General features: G+C 47.3%; 1 protein-coding gene across 2 annotated transcripts in view; it reads left to right on the forward strand.

Annotated features, from left to right (window-relative positions):
• pik3r6 (phosphoinositide-3-kinase regulatory subunit 6) overlaps positions 1-17,923 on the forward strand; it is a 131,016-nt gene that overhangs the window by 86,247 nt on the left and 26,846 nt on the right. For both annotated transcript variants that reach the window (XM_084319386.1, XM_084319387.1), the window contains 3 exons: positions 695-794; positions 1,834-1,956; positions 3,461-3,568. In XM_084319386.1, the coding sequence (XP_084175512.1) occupies positions 695-794; positions 1,834-1,956; positions 3,461-3,568 (331 nt within the window). The remainder of the gene's footprint in view (positions 1-694; positions 795-1,833; positions 1,957-3,460; positions 3,569-17,923) is intronic.

Here is a 17,923-nt window from a genome sequence, read left to right on the forward strand (position 1 = left end):
TTTTTATACATTCTTCTTATTTTTTGCATGATGGGAAAGTAAGACATGCTTTCTGTAGGTGTTAAACACTATGTGCAATCAGTGGTGAAATGATCCTAGTAAATGACATGGAGCCTTTTGTCTAACAAATTATGAGGAGAGTTATTTCACTATTCTCCTTCAAATCATTTCACTTGACATACCTTAAAATCCATATTAATGTACATTAGCTAAAATATGTGTGTAAAATTGTAGTGTGTCTAGTTAGTAATCAGATTAATAAATGTTTACATAAGCAACTGCAATGTCACCACAGGAAACCCTTTAGTCAAAAACAAAACTAAACCATACGTTTAACAGATCCAGGCCTATGACATTTAAATAATTATGTCTTTTAGACTTTTTTATAGGTTTAATCCATGTCTATGAACCTGGCCCAATATTACATAGCCAATATTACTCTTTCTTTTTGTAAAATAAATGGAAAGCAATATGGTACTTTTTAAGAAATAATCCTAAATGTGTCGTCACATGCATGTATGCGGTTTACAGTAAGTTAGTGTGATTATATTGAACTTGGAATTAGAATGAACCCAATCTATTTGAAGTTCTCTTTGACACTCAATTCTGAAAGCTGAACTGAAAACATCTCACCTCGACTACAAATGTCACACGCAAGTTTGCAAGTTTTCACGTCACCGCTTTGCCTTCACAGGAAAAGGGAAGCGAGGCGGCTCTTTCTGACAATGAAAGTTAACCTCCAGTTTTATTATATCCCTGTTAACATGGACCCGACGCCAAACTCCCCTGTCAAAGTAAGACCACTTCCCCTTTTTTTAAGTCCTTATCAGTACAGCATCCGGTTAGCACACTGTATGAAAGTCAACATGATGTGAAAGTCAACATCCAGTTGTAAAAGAGATTTAGCTTGTCAAGGAACGCCAACATTATGGGAAATGCGCTTACTGTCTTCTCCAGAGTTAGACAAGAAGATAGATACCAATTTCCTCTCTGTCCATTCAGTAGAAAGCTATCCGGCTGCAAGCTAGCCTACATTTACATTTACATTCAGTCATTTAGCTCACCCTTTTATCCAAAGCGACTTACGAATTGCGTACAACAAGTCAGCAGGAAGGGTACAACTCTGGCAGCTCAGGGTAAGTGGTATTGTTCGTCAAACAGCGTCAAACTTGAATGCTACAGTACACGCATAGTAGTACTGTATATGCATACTGTATTAGCATAGTAGGTAGTATAGTAATATAGGCGTATAGACATACATAGTAGCAAAGTACCTAATGGACAGTACACATTTTTTTATTTATTTTATATACTGATTAAAGAAGTGTGTTTTCAGTATGACGGACGAAAATTGGGCGGGTTTTCTAGCTTAGCACAAATTAATGGAAGCAGATACGGAGTGTTAAGCTAGGCTAGCTTGCCGCTGGATGAGATCAAATTGGTATCTACAGTATCTTCTTGTCTGGATAAGTGCATTTCTCATAATATTGGCGTGTTCCTTTAACATTATGGCGGCTGCATGTTAAATCACTTGTTTTAGCTTCATATTTCGGTCAGTATGTAGTGGATTTAAACGATGATCCAAAAGTGCAGGTTGGAATCCAAAACCCTTAGTATTGTTTGGTTGTATACCACACGTGACCCCCAATGAATTGACCTATCTCAAACAAAGTTTGTCCAAGAGTTGTGATTTCAGTTGTGATTTCAGTTGTGATTGGAGGATCAAGAAAAGAGGGCGGTGTTTGAGATTGTCAATTGTTGATTGATCAAGGTCATCTTGGATGCGTTTTGATTACACATTTTTGGTTCTTGTTTTTTTGTCTCTTTGAAAAGGAAAGCCTCTCCACGACCCAGGAGAACCGCTGTGCTCTCGGCTCCTACCTGGGGATGGTGGACCCCTGGTACGACTGCAACGTCAGGAGCCTTGGCTCAATGATCCCCACACTGGCCAAAATGGTATAATACATGAATGAATGAATGAATGAATGAATGAATGAATGAATGAATGAATGAATGAATGAATAAATGAATAAATGAATAAATGAATGAATGAATCTTTATTTCGACGATTTAACCTTCTGTAGTGTGGTAGTGAAAGGGTTAAAAAACAAAGAATAAAAAAAGACAAACAATGAAAAATATACGTATCACTGTTCGAAAAAGGAGTAGGAAGAAGCCTAAGCTTATCATGCCCTATACCCCTATCCGTCACTTCCAAGTGGGAACATTAATTAATACCAAAATGGTATAATACATAATAATTCATTACATTTATATAGCGCTCTTCTAGACACTCAAAGCGCTCCCCACAATGTAAGGTGGAAATTGCCTCCTTCACCACCACTGTGTAGCAGTAGCAACCAACCGTGGGCTACGCAAGGCTCAATGGCTGCCATACACTGGCACCAGACACACATCACACTACACACATAGGTTGAACGGCTCAGGAGACAGGGATTGATATCAGCCAAGTAAGGGGGAAGGGATGATTAGGTGGCCTTGATGTCAAGAGGCCCGATTGGGAATTTGACCAGGAACATCGGGGAACCCCCTCCTCTTTGCGATAGGCGTCCTGGGTTCTTTAACGACCGAATTCAAGCGTCTCCGAAGGACAATCAATCAAAAACATCACAATCAATAGAGTAAATTTCTACTTCACACACTAAGTAACTACTGTATATTAAATTCCATATGTATTTAGACAGCAGCACAGTGTTTGATGAGGTTACAAGGTTAATGTGTGGACTGTCCACTCTTGTATAGATCTTCTACTGGTAGTTTCACTACCTTGGCTTACGAGGTAAAGCACAATGTACTAATGTTTTATTACATTATTCTAAACCTGAACTCTGTACTAAGGTTTTATTACACTATTAACCCTGAGCTCTGTACTATGGTATTTTTTACATTAACCCTGAGTTTTGTACTAATGTTTTACTACATTATTCTAACCCTGGGCTCTGTACTAAGGTTTTACTACATTATTCTAACCCTGAGCGCTGTACTAATGTTTTACTACATTATTCTAACCCTGGGCTCTGTACTAAGGTTTTACTACATTATTCTAACCCTGGGCTCTGTACTAAGGTTTTACTACATTATTCTAACCCTGGGCTCTGTACTAAGGTTTTACTACATTATTCTAACCCTGAGCTCTGTACTATAGGTTTGCAGTGCATTATTCTCTGAGCTCTGTACTAGGGTTTTGTTCTTCTTCTAGGTCAACTCTAAAGCTCTGTTCTAAAGGTATATTCTCCTGAGCTCTCTACAAAGGTGATACTTGCTATGTACATCATTGAAATGCTAGCTTTGCAGGAAATGGTTTGTGCTTACTTGCCAAAGTGATGCTGATTGACAGAAAATGAGACTTTGATTGTACATAATGGCCTATACTTTATAATGCTATATATACAGGGAAGACACACTAATGAAACTATATTTGTTTCATCTCCTTTTCCAGCAACAGGCCAACACCAGCAGGCAGAAGGAGCCCTTTCTGTCTGATGTCATTTCCTACTATGTCCGCGCGGCACAGCAACCTGTCTATTTCACCATCTACTCTGTGCAGGTGGGACTTTCTTTCATCTTTATTTACCCAGAGGAAAGTTGCTTTGCATGTTCCTACAGTTGTGCCACAGTCCTATAGTTACACACAATGGCACCTGGGCACAATACACCGACTTGGCTGACAGAAGGAGCACGTTCAGTGTTAGACTAAGACTCCCAAGATGTAGCACTGAATGGCACAGGAAGTCCTTCATTCCGACAGCCATCAGACTTTATCACTTATATAGTGCCTCACTGCATCACTGAGCACAGGGTGACAGTACTGTGTTGTTATTATAATACTTAAGATTGGTTCCGCCCTGTTGTGGTAGTACCCGGACCGAGGACCGGGGTACAGGAAGAGTGCTTGTGTACGGATGCACAAGAGAGAGAGTGCCTTGATGTACGGATAGACAACGTAAATAAAAGCCAGTAAAGAAACCCTAGCCTAGCCTGTTTATTCCTAGTTAGGAATACTGGAAACAACAAACATAACATGGTGTCAGATAATGGAACTGGCGACGCGGAGTTGAATCGACGTCAAGAAGGAATGTGCTGGATTCCGAAGGCACAAATGTGCGCACTGCTAGCGAGAGGATCAGCATGCGAGCATGTCTAGTGAAAGTGAAAGTGATCAAGCTAACGACGTGAGTGAAAACGTTTCAACCAATCAAGAAGGAGGCCAAGAAAATCCTGCACCCGTAGTGTTTCCCGTCATGGATAAGCTCAGTCCTCCCACACCAATGCAGTTCAGTGGCAATCTTGCTGATAATTGGAAGAGATTTAAGCAGAGATTTAGTATTTACTTGGCTGCAAGTGGGGCGGGGGGAGGAGATGAGAACAGAAAAGCGGCTATATTTTTGCATGTAATAGGAGAAGATGCATTGGATATTTACAACAGCTTTCAGATAGACGAGGGAAATATAACATTGACTGAGCTAGTGACAAAGTTTGAGGAGTACTTTGTGCCCAGTAAAAATGTCACTTTTGAGAGATATAAGTTTTTCTCTGCCAGTCAGAAAACAGGTGCTCATAGTAGAGAAGAGCGTACAGCCAATCCTAGGTCTGAGTACCTGTGAAAAGCTTGACTTAGTGAGGAGGGTGTTTGTAGTGAATTCCCAGACTAGCACAGACCACAAAGCAGTCATGCAGGAGTACAGCGATGTCTTTGAAGGACTAGGATGCTTGCCTGGTGAGCACAAGATATGTGTGGATGACACAGTGACTCCTGTAGTGCATGCATGCAGAAAGATTCCATTTGCACTGAGAGACAAACTCAAAAAGGAGTTAGCCCGCATGGAGAAGATGGGCGTCATAAAGAAAATAGATGAGCCAACAGATTGGGTGAGCTCACTAGTAGTATTGACGAAGACAAATGGATCTCTACGCACCTGTCTCGATCCACGGGATCTAAACAGGGCTATAAAGCGTGAGCATTTCAAGCTTCCAACAAGAGAAGAGATCATGTCACAGTTTGCCGGTGCTAAATGGTTTAGCAAGCTGGATGCGTCAACAGGCTTCTGGCAGATGAAGCTGGATGAGGCAGGCTCAAAACTGTGCACGTTCAATACACCAGAAGGAAGGTTTCGCTTTCTGCGTTTACCTTACGGTATTCTGTCTGCGCCCGAAGTTTACCACAAGACAATCCATATGATCTATGAGCACATAGAGGGAGTGGAGACCATGATGGATGACATCATCGTGTGGGGATCCACAAGAGAAGAACATGATGCACGGCTGAGGGAAGTACTGGATCTGACACGCAAGTCCAATCTGAAATTAAACCGAGACAAGTGTGAGTTTGCAGTGAAAAGCCTTACCTTTGTGGGAGATGTGATTTCAGAGCAAGGTGTCAAGCCGGATCCAAGGAAGACGTCAGCCATAGTGAACATGGAACGTCCACAGAGCAAAGAAGATGTGAGGAGATTTCTGGGAATGGTCACATACTTGGCTAAGTTTATCCCCCAGTTGTCTGCCCAGTCAGCACCACTCAGAGGGCTTCTAGAGCAGAAGAACGAGTGGGAATGGTCTCATGAGCAGGAAGAATGCTTCAAAATGCTGAAAGAGATCTTAACCAAGGAACCAGTGCTCAAGTTTTATGACCCAGAACGGAGCACTAGGATATCGGCAGATGCTTCTCAGTACGGCCTAGGAGCAGTACTGCTACAGATGTATGACAACAGCTGGCAGCCCATAGCCTACGCATCTGGTGCATTGACAAGTGCTGAAGTTAGATATGCACAAATAGAAAAGGAACTTTTAGCCAGCACATATGCATGTGAACGTTTCCATCAGTACATATACGGAAAGGCTTTTGAAGTGGAAACAGACCACAAGCCCCTAGTATCAATAATGGCCAAGCCCCTCAATGATTGTCCTCTGAGGATTCAGCGACTGTCAATCAGACTGCAGAAATATGATGTGAACATGGTCTATACACCAGGAAAATTCATGTTTACTGCTGACACGCTCTCACGCACAGTCAACAAAATGGAAAGTCCAAATGAACAGAAAAGCATAGAAATACAAGCCTATGTTGACATGATTGTCACATCACTTCCTGTGTCTGCTGAGCGAACAGAGAAGATCAGGAAAGCAACTGAACTAGATGACACAATGAAAGAGCTCAAGAAGACCATACTGAAAGGGTGGCCTGAGCAAAAGCGTGAATGCCCGGGTCAGATCCAAGATTACTGGGCATGCAGATCAGAGCTCTCAGTTGCTAATGAAATTGTTTTCAAAGGAAGCAAGTTTGTCATCCCGGCATCCATGCGCAAGGAAATGCTGCAGAAAGTGCATGAGGGACATTTGGGTGAGGAAAAATGTAAACGTAGAGCGCGTGAAGTAATGTACTGGCCAAGACTCAACCAAGACATCAGCCACACCACAGCTGCATGTGAAATATGTCTCACCTACAGGTCTAAACAACAAGCAGAGCCGCTCATGCCCCACCCTGTACCTGATCGCCCGTACCAGAAGGTCGGAGTCGATTTGTTTGACTGTAAAGGTAAAAGCAACATTGTAGTCACAGATTACTACTCCAACTACCCGGAAGTTGTAACACTGCAGTCAACATCCAGCAAAACAGTCATAGCCTACCTGAAAACAGTCTTCGCAAGACATGGAGTTCCCTGTGAGCTGTTTTCAGATAATGGGCCACAGTTTTCCAGCAGCGAGTTTGCTTCGTTTGCAGAGGACTGGGGTTTTCACCACGCCACCTCAAGCCCGAACTACCCGAGATCCAATGGGCTCGCAGAGAGTTCAGTCAAGATCGTCAAGGCCCTCATGAAGAAGGCTCAAGATGGACAGGAGGAGTTCCAGAGGAGTCTGATGATATACAGGAGTGCCCCATTGGAAAATGGTTTGTCCCCAGCTCAGATGCTGATGGGAAGGCGCTTACGCACTAACCTTCCTATCCATGAGAACCTGTTGACACCAGAAGGAGCGCACAAAATCAGCTCAAGGAAACAAGAACAAAAAGAGAAACACAAATTGCAACATGACAAGAAGGCAAAACACTTACCAAGCCTCAAGCCAGGCGATACAGTCCGTATCCTGGATCACACAACAGGCACATGGAGACAAGGAGGACGCGTGCAAAGAGAAGTTTCACCACGCTCATACCAGATCCAGACAGACCATGGTGCTTCTCTGAGACGAAACCGTGTGGATTTGAGACCACAGGTGACAGTCCCAGAGACAGACTCTCAACAACGAAGCACTGCAGAGGTGTTAGATGCTCCCAGGAGTGAGCAGTTTTGTCAGAGTTCCCCAGACCGCAGTGACTCTGTCATGCCAAAAGGGGGCAGCACGCCCTCTGAGACCTGCTGCAGGCCTAAAAGGACTGTTAAACCTCCTGAGAGACTTATTGCACAGTGCTGAAAGGCATGTGGACTGTGGACGTGGATAGGGTAAAGAAAAGAGGACACTTGATGATGAAGGTTAAATGAAAAAGAAAATGTAAAAAAATTAAAAATAAAAAGAGGATTGTAAAGAAAGATTTGATGCATATGCTTATTGTTTGAATGCATACGTTCATGTTTAAAATGTATGTTTATTATTGGAATGTACAGGTTTAAGAACAGTCGGAAACGAACGTTTTGTTATAGACGACTACAGGAAAAGAACAAGTTGTTTCTGTTTAAAAGAAGGGAAGATGTGTTGTTATTATAAGATTGGTTCCGCCCTGTTGTGGTAGTACCCGGACCGAGGACCGGGGTACAGGAAGAGTGCTTGATGTACGGATGCACAAGAGAGAGAGTGCCTTGATGTACGGATAGACAACGTAAATAAAAGCCAGTAAAGAAACCCTAGCCTAGCCTGTTTATTCCTAGTTAGGAATACTGGAAACAACAAACATAACATGGTGTCAGATAATGGAACTGGCGACGCGGAGTTGAATCGACGTCAAGAAGGAATGTGCTGGATTCCGAAGGCACAAATGTGCGCACTGCTAGCGAGAGGATCAGCATGCGAGCATGTCTAGTGAAAGTGAAAGTGATCGAGCTAACGACGTGAGTGAAAACGTTTCAACCAATCAAGAAGGAGACCAAGAAAATCCTGCACCCGTAGTGTTTCCCGTCATGGATAAGCTCAGTCCTCCCACACCAATGCAGTTCAGTGGCAATCTTGCTGATAATTGGAAGAGATTTAAGCAGAGATTTAGTATTTACTTGGCTGCAAGTGGGGCGGGGGGAGGAGATGAGAACAGAAAAGCGGCTATATTTTTGCATGTAATAGGAGAAGATGCATTGGATATTTACAACAGCTCTCAGATAGATGAGGGAAATATAACATTGACTGAGCTAGTGACAAAGTTTGAGGAGTACTTTGTGCCCAGTAAAAATGTCACTTTTGAGAGATATAAGTTTTTCTCTGCCAGTCAGAAAACAGGTGCTCATAGTAGAGAAGAGCGTACAGCCAATCCTAGGTCTGAGTACCTGTGAAAAGCTTGACTTAGTGAGGAGGGTGTTTGTAGTGAATTCCCAGACTAGCACAGACCACAAAGCAGTCATGCAGGAGTACAGCGATGTCTTTGAAGGACTAGGATGCTTGCCTGGTGAGCACAAGATATGTGTGGATGACACAGTGACTCCTGTAGTGCATGCATGCAGAAAGATTCCATTTGCACTGAGAGACAAACTCAAAAAGGAGTTAGCCCGCATGGAGAAGATGGGCGTCATAAAGAAAATAGATGAGCCAACAGATTGGGTGAGCTCACTAGTAGTATTGACGAAGACAAATGGATCTCTACGCACCTGTCTCGATCCACGGGATCTAAACAGGGCTATAAAGCGTGAGCATTTCAAGCTTCCAACAAGAGAAGAGATCATGTCACAGTTTGCCGGTGCTAAATGGTTTAGCAAGCTGGATGCGTCAACAGGCTTCTGGCAGATGAAGCTGGATGAGGCAGGCTCAAAACTGTGCACGTTCAATACACCAGAAGGAAGGTTTTGCTTTCTGCGTTTACCTTACGGTATTCTGTCTGCGCCCAAAGTTTACCACAAGACAATCCATATGATCTATGAGCACATAGAGGGAGTGGAGACCATGATGGATGACATCATCGTGTGGGGATCCACAAGAGAAGAACATGATGCACGGCTGAGGGAAGTACTGGATCTGACACGCAAGTCCAATCTGAAATTAAACCGAGACAAGTGTGAGTTTGCAGTGAAAAGCCTTACCTTTGTGGGAGATGTGATTTCAGAGCAAGGTGTCAAGCCGGATCCAAGGAAGACGTCAGCCATAGTGAACATGGAACGTCCACAGAGCAAAGAAGATGTGAGGAGATTTCTGGGAATGGTCACATACTTGGCTAAGTTTATCCCCCAGTTGTCTGCCCAGTCAGCACCACTCAGAGGGCTTCTAGAGCAGAAGAACGAGTGGGAATGGTCTCATGAGCAGGAAGAATGCTTCAAAATGCTGAAAGAGATCTTAACCAAGGAACCAGTGCTCAAGTTTTATGACCCAGAACGGAGCACTAGGATATCGGCAGATGCTTCTCAGTACGGCCTAGGAGCAGTACTGCTACAGATGTATGACAACAGCTGGCAGCCCATAGCCTACGCATCTGGTGCATTGACAAGTGCTGAAGTTAGATATGCACAAATAGAAAAGGAACTTTTAGCCAGCACATATGCATGTGAACGTTTCCATCAGTACATATACGGAAAGGCTTTTGAAGTGGAAACAGACCACAAGCCCCTAGTATCAATAATGGCCAAGCCCCTCAATGATTGTCCTCTGAGGATTCAGCGACTGTCAATCAGACTGCAGAAATATGATGTGAACATGGTCTATACACCAGGAAAATTCATGTTTACTGCTGACCAGTGCATGTGAGCGGATCGGAGCGTGAGCGGCGCGGGGCGCGGAGCGGCCGGTTTTGACGTGAGCGAGGAGTGGGTTTTAAAATGAGTCGGCGCGACGTCCGGAGCGAGAGTTCTCCTCCGCTCCAATCCACTCCAGGCCGCTCACAGTGGTTTAACACTGATGTAATATATACATGCAGTACAATGCCAAAGCAACAGATGGCGATGTACAAACATGAAGGCCATTTTCAACCAATGAGAAGGGTGAACCTGTGATAGGCTGTTCGTTCAGGCTTTGTCACTGTAGAGACGCCCACACTCACTCCAGTTAGAAAAAGTATATCGACGCCATTGTTGTTGACGTTAGCTTACATGCTAACGTTAATGGCAGCGACCATAGCATTGTGGCTCGGCTAGCCTATCATCGCTTAATAGAGATAGTGAATGGATAAACAACGTTATTTAACATTGCAGAATGGCTACAATTACAATGCGGCTCAATACAAACAATTGTTAAGGGGCCCAGGGGGTGTAGACTGTTGTAGTTTGAGCTCATTTACACCATGCTCCAAAAAAAGAAGAAAAAAAACTGCCGAGCGATCTGGCGCGGGGAGCGGGGAGCGCTCGATTCAAGGTGAGCGGGGAGCGAGCGGAGAGCGACTTGGGGGCGGGGTCAACATGAGTGATTAGCGGAGCGGACCAAGCTTTAAAGAGCGAAGAGCGGATTTCTCGGCCGCGCCGATCCGCTCACGTGGTCTGCTGCTGACACGCTCTCACGCACAGTCAACAAAATGGAAAGTCCAAATGAACAGAAAAGCATAGAAATACAAGCCTATGTTGACATGATTGTCACATCACTTCCTGTGTCTGCTGAGCGAACAGAGAAGATCAGGAAAGCAACTGAACTAGATGACACAATGAAAGAGCTCAAGAAGACCATACTGAAAGGGTGGCCTGAGCAAAAGCGTGAATGCCCGGGTCAGATCCAAGATTACTGGGCATGCAGATCAGAGCTCTCAGTTGCTAATGAAATTGTTTTCAAAGGAAGCAAGTTTGTCATCCCGGCATCCATGCGCAAGGAAATGCTGCAGAAAGTGCATGAGGGACATTTGGGTGAGGAAAAATGTAAACGTAGAGCGCGTGAAGTAATGTACTGGCCAAGACTCAACCAAGACATCAGCCACACCACAGCTGCATGTGAAATATGTCTCACCTACAGGTCTAAACAACAAGCAGAGCCGCTCATGCCCCACCCTGTACCTGATCGCCCGTACCAGAAGGTCGGAGTCGATTTGTTTGACTGTAACTGTTGTGAAGGGCCAGATTAAACCGAATATATATATTTATTATATATATATATTTAATTGTATTTGTATATTCTCTAATATTCCTTGATATCCCTTGTATATTCCTTGTACAATATGCATTGAATATCCATTCTAGCCTACTGAACATCCCATAATAGTCTCCATTCTACTATTGGTCGAGACCTTGGTGCCAGGCTGCCATACCCCCCAGACCCAGTTCAAACGTACCGCTCAACATGTACGAACAAGTCCTAGTTCCGCGTAGGAATCTGGCTACCGCACCACTAATGGGACTATTTGTTCATAGTGCGTATATATACTGCGCTACTAAAGTAGGACTTCCCTTTTCAGTCCAGTTTCTTACCCTCCAATAGAGTGACAGACGTAAAGCCTCCCCGCGACGCCACGTGTGGGAGTAAGGCCAAGTTCGGCCTACCATCGGTATTGAGACATCGTGTATATTAATATTTGAATAGTCATATTTGGCACTATATCGTCGAGTTGGACGTAGTCTATTAAGCTAATAATAGTCTGTTATATAGTGCTTCGTGCGGTGAGAATACTACCGTAGTCAGCACCCCATCGTTTCGGGCAGAAAACTGGCTGCTTATCCAGGCTGATCGACCCCATGTGAGATTGCACCCGAGGAGCCCCAGAGCCGACGAGCGAGTGGACCTGTATACCGGATTATTCTACCGACGACAGCCCGCCTTCCCAGGCACGGATTATGCTTTGTATACGTTGATTATTCCATGGATAAAGACCCCCGACACTGCCGTGTGTTGGAACCCCCCCCCCCCTGGAGAGGACGCAAGGTGAGGAGACGCTCTGCAAGACGAGGTCGCTTCACGTCTCTCCCCCGTGGACCGGAGAGAGCCGGCTCACAGAGAGTCCACCTGCTTTCATCTGTGGTCCAAGGATCGCCGGCGCATTGAACGGCACTACAGTGGGTTCACCTGGGATACCCTTGGCCGGATGAGGCAGCCGGACTCTACCCCCCCCCCCCCTTCCTACTCCTGTCGGCTTACAAGCGACCGGATTAACCCCCCCTAGTGTATCCAGTCTGTAATCATTAAAGTATCATTGCTGTTATTCCTTAACTATTCCAGGTCGTGTGTGTGCCGCCTGCGCCTTCAGAGATTGGACATTCTCTCTTGATATACCGACGAATACTCTTGCCATAAAAGTGCATACTAATTCCCATTCATAAATGTGATTGATTTGATTAAGTGCTTGCTCTACACACCATCGCTGTGTAGAAATAAAGACCTATTTCTAATTCGTACATTTGTGTTGGATCCGTTTCATCTACGTGACAGTGTTCATCATAATATATTTATGCCGAGTACTGGGTGGCCGAATATTAAGTACAAAGGTAGTGGTAGTAAGTATCATATCTAGTAATACAGTCAGGGAATTGTACCCCTCAGTTACAATTGGTCCTTCGAGCCGGAGGGTAATTAGTGTAATATTAATATAGTGTTATTAATATTGAAATGGCCTATGATGAACACTCCACGAAACGATCCTCCTAACCAACGCCCGCAGCGCGAACGACGGCTCCCTCAGTACTTAGAGGCTTACGCTGTCAGTCAACAACCTAGTCTTCTACTAACAGTAAACGCGGTAAAACTAGAAAGTAAAAGTATGTCTAACCCCAACGCCCAGACTACCCCGACCATAGAGGCCCCTACGGGTTCTAATGTAACTGACCAAGTTCACGGTGGGGACCAGTGGGAACCAGACATGACTTCACACCCCGCCAGTACTGAAGAAGTAGTCCCCGATGAGTCCCGGGAGGAATACAACGCTACAGAGAGAGAACTCGGCACGGAAGAAGACGGGGAGAGCACCGTGGAGATAGAGCTCCAAGGCTCCGCAAGGAGTACCCCGAGGGAAGGCTCCCCTACACAACCGCCTTCTCCCAGCGAGGCAGAGAGGACCCTACAGCAGGCCTTCCTCATCAGCCTGAACGCCGCTGCTGAACGCGACCGACTGCAGATCCAGCAGCGGAGCGAAGAAGAGCATATACGTCTAGAAATAAGACGCATTCAGAGGGAAGAGAATGTGGCCCGAGACCGAGCAGACAGCCAGCGAGCAGCTGCTGGTGCTCTACGGGACGCAGAGCGCGACAGACAGCAAGCGCAACTAATAGAACAGCTGATCAGACGGACAACACCCTCTCCCTCCGCCAGAGGCTCCAGGAACTCGTCTAGACACACCTCCAGGGCGGCATCCCCTAGCCGAGTAAACAACCCTGAACTTGACCAACAGACGAGGTCTATACCCCCCACAGACCACCTCCCCCCACCGGTCCAAGCGAGACCTAGCAACCGGGAAGGAGCAGCATATCCTGTGGAGAGGCTAAACCAGAGACTACAAGCACTGGATGACCTAACTGAAGACGAAGAGGAAGAGGAGGAGAACCACGCCCGACGACAGCACAGTACTCTACCGGACCAGGAGGTCCGGTACAGCCCAGGCTATACTCCCGCGGAGCTGCGCTACAGACCCCCGACTCTATACACGGGTGAGCACGACGCACGACCCGCACCAAGGAACAGCACCTGGACAAGCGGGCCATGGTACACTGCCGGCACCAGCCCATACCAAGGAGCGGGAGGAGACTCGCCTAGGAGGCCTCTCCCCCAACGCTCGCCGATGTATCCACAGTCAGCGTCATACATTGGCACGCCTATGGTACCCGACTTCACCCAAGAGAACCGGGCCCAGTATACAGAACTCCGCATGTGTCTGGAGACCATGTTGGTGGATGTATTGGATGAACGCCATAAATACGCCATCCTACTGAAGCACTTAAAGGTACCCCGCGCACATAATATAGCGCTCGCCTACGCGACTTCCACCACCCCATACACAGCAGCGCTGGTAGCATTGGACCAGAGGTATGGGCGCATATGGGATTACGTGATCCAGGAGATCCGACACATCGACCGCTTACCCCCAGCAATAGACAATCGAGCACTGGACGACCTGTCCATCAGAGTGCAGTCCCTGGTAGGGATGTTGGGAGCGCAGAGAGAGAAGGGGAGGCATGAACTTTACGCCAACTCAAATGTGGAAAGGATCTTGGAGAAGCTGCCGCCCGCTCGACAGGAGCGTTTTAGGCGGCAGAGAGATCACCGAGACCCGAATGGCCCCGAACCGAACCTCCTCGATCTAGCAGACTTCCTGGCGAGAGAAGTCAGCAGCCTACGGCTAGATACATTCGGACGGAGCACCCCTGGCTCCAGAGAAGGAACCAGACGACTAAATGATGGAAGAAGATCGGTGACTGTGATGCACCAATCGGAGTCAGTACCGAGCAGCAGGAGCCACAGTACCCCCTCCAGAACGGAGAAGTGGAAGATAGTGTGCCCCTACTGTGAGAAAGAACACTGGCTAGCGCAATGTGACTCCTTCCCCAAGCTGAACGCGGAGGAAGCAAGTCAATGGATAAAGTCCAACAAGCGCTGTTTTCGCTGTGCGCGCTCACACATGGCAGCCGAATGCCGCTTAAAGAAAAGGTGCACCAAGTGCGATGGAGCCCATCTGGACATACTTCACGACAGTAACAGACGGCGCCCTTCACCCGCACCATCCAGCAGCAAAGCGAGCGTCATGTACATCGATCCCGCCAGCAGCAGTGGAGCCCGAGTACTCCTAAAAGTAGTGCGTGTGACACTAAGCTACCAGAATAAAGTCCTGGACACTTACGCCGTCCTCGATGACGGGTCAGAGAAGACCCTTCTGCTCGCCTCCGCTGCGGCCCAGCTAGGGCTGCGGGGAAGCGAAACCCAAATGACAATTCGGACAATAAGACGAGATTTGAAGACGATAAAGGGCGAGAATGTCTCATTCTCTATCGCAGCAAGCGGCCAGCCTGAGCGACGGTACCAGATTACAGACGCTTTCACCAGCCAAGAAATAGGACTGTCGCGGTACACATACCCCGTCGCCAAGCTGATGGAGAAATATGCACATCTGCGCAAGTTACCGATCCCGCTCATAGACAATGCTATGCCGACCCTGTTGATAGGCTCCGACCATGCAGACCTCATTGTCCCGATAGACCGGGTTCATACCGGACCCCGAGGCTGTCCTGCAGCAGTCGAGACCCGTTTGGGATGGACTCTCCAAGGCCCGCTCGCCAAATCTCTCAACCGAAGTACAGCCACTAGATGTCTCCACTCCCGAGTCACAGAGGGAGAAACCGCACTCCTGCAACACGTAGAGCGGTTATGGACCTTGAAACAAATGCCCTTTAAGAACGGAAAGAAAGACATTCGCTCTAAAGATGACATTTACGCCATTCACCTCCTCGAGACAGGGACCAAGAGAGTCCCGGTCAACGGCGTGTTGAGATACGCCACGCCACTCCTGCGGCGAGAAGGAATGCCTACTTTCCACGCCAAGACAGACGCCACAGAACGGTACCTGCTGAACACGGAGCGGCGCTTAGCCAAGAACCCCGCCCAAGAGAGTGTATACCGCGCTGAGATTGAGAAGCTCATCACAGCGGGACACGTCACAAAGATGGACATTAAAGTGGCTGACCAGACCACTGAATCGTGGTACGTGCCTCACCACAAGGTCCATCACAACGGTAAAGACCGCATAGTATTTAACTGCAGCTACCAGATCGGATCCCAAAATCTGAATAAAGAGTTACTGCCCGGTCCCACACTCGGCCCCTCCCTACTCGGCGTTCTACTCCGCTTCCGCCAGGAAAAGGTGGCCATCAGCGGGGACATTAAAGGAATGTTCCTGCAGGTGAGATTAGTAGAGGAGGACAAGCCCCTGTTACGGTTCCTATGGAGAGAGAAGCCAGGAGATGAGCACCCAGCCATCTACCAGTGGGAAGTCCTCCCCTTCGGAACGACGTGCAGCCCCTGCTGTGCTACATTTGCACTACAGAAACATGTAGCAGAGGACCCAGCAGCGGACGAAGAGGTCCGACACAGCGTAAAGAACAGCTTCTACGTAGACAACTGTCTACAAAGCCTTTCAACCCAGGAAGAAGCCGAGGCTCTCCTGATTAAACTCCGCGCCTCATTGATCAAAGGCGGCTTTGATCTCAGGCAGTGGGCCAGCAGCGATCCGCAAGTACTGCGCAGCCTCTCCTCCGAGGACAAGGCAGCCAGCAGCGAGACCTGGATGGCTACAATCCCGGGAGAAGCCCAGGAGATGACCCTGGGATTGGTGTGGCGATTCAAAACAGATTCGCTTCACTACAGACACAAGCCCCTGACTACGGACCAGGGAAGGCCGGCGGCGGCGCCGACCACCAGACGGAGTGTGTACACAACACTCGCCCGACAATATGACCCGCTAGGATGTATTCTACCGTACACCACCAGGGCAAAAATGATTGTACGAGCATTGTGGGACCAGGACCAGGGCTGGGACGACCCCATTCCCGCACACCTTGCATCCACCTGGAGAGAGTGGGAGATGGAGCTCCACTCACTCCCAGGCGTTAATATGCGCCGAAGCTACTTCCCACCCACGGTGAGGCCAGAGACATGTAAGATGGACTTACACGTCTTCAGTGACGCCTCAGAGGTCGCATACGGATCAGTAGCCTATTTGCGGGCCCAAGAAAGGGGGGGAGAGATCTACACAGCATTTGTCCTCGCCCGCTCGAGAATAGCCCCACGCAAGCAACAATCTATCCCACGCCTAGAGCTCTGCGCAGCCCTAGCCGGAGCGCACCTAGCCACGCTCATCCAACGTGAGCTCACCATACCGGTGTCTAGAACAATCCTGTGGTCAGATTCCACGACAGTACTCGCCTGGATCAAATCGGACTCATGCAAGTACAAAGTCTTCGTGGGAGTCAGAGTCACCGAGATTCAAGACTTAACCGAAGAGTTAACCGGAGAAACAGAGTGGCGCTACGTTGATACAAAACAGAACCCAGCTGACGTCATCACCCGGGGAATGCCCCTAGATGACCTCACCCGTCGCAATGTCTACAGTGACGGCCCAGCATTCCTAAAGCTCCCGGAAGGAGAGTGGCCCACGCCTATCCCGAGGAAAGCCAGTCAGGAGGAGGCTGAGAATAAGAAGCCTGTGTTCTGTGGATTGAGCACTGTTATCTCCGCAGACCCCAACACACTCCTGATGGGGCGGCTAGATCCTGCATTACCCCAGACAATGTACCGGCCTGAAGAAGCGAACGGCCGACGAATGTGGAGGTACAGCCAAGTATTAGCCGACAAGTTTTGGAGCAGTTTCCTACTGCACTACCTACCGTCTCTACAGACCCGCCAGAAGTGGGTAAAGGAGAGAGACAATTTGACAGAAGGAACAGTCGTCATGATTATTGATCAATCACTGCCCAGAGCTATGTGGCCGGCCGGCCGCGTAAGCAAAGTGATCACCGGTGCCGACGGCAAGGTCCGAGCAGCTGAAGTGCTCGTCCAGGGTCGCACTTACACCCGTCCCGTGGCGAGGCTCATAGAACTGCCCCGACTCCCAGACACAATCGATGATGACCATGACCCTATAACCCTATGACTTTGTGAAGTTGACTGACCCCTACAGCAAACCCTTATGTGTAAATAGACAACGTGATTAATCTGTCTCTGCTTAACTGATTAGGTCTGGGACCAATCAGGGGGTGGCTGTTGTGAAGGGCCAGATTAAACCGAATATATATATTTATTATATATATATATTTAATTGTATTTGTATATTCTCTAATATTCCTTGATATCCCTTGTATATTCCTTGTACAATATGCATTGAATA

Source organism: Notolepis coatsorum (assembly GCF_963971535.1).
Source record: "Notolepis coatsorum genome assembly, chromosome: 7".
In the NCBI taxonomy this organism is placed as follows: domain Eukaryota; kingdom Metazoa; phylum Chordata; class Actinopteri; order Aulopiformes; family Paralepididae; genus Notolepis; species Notolepis coatsorum.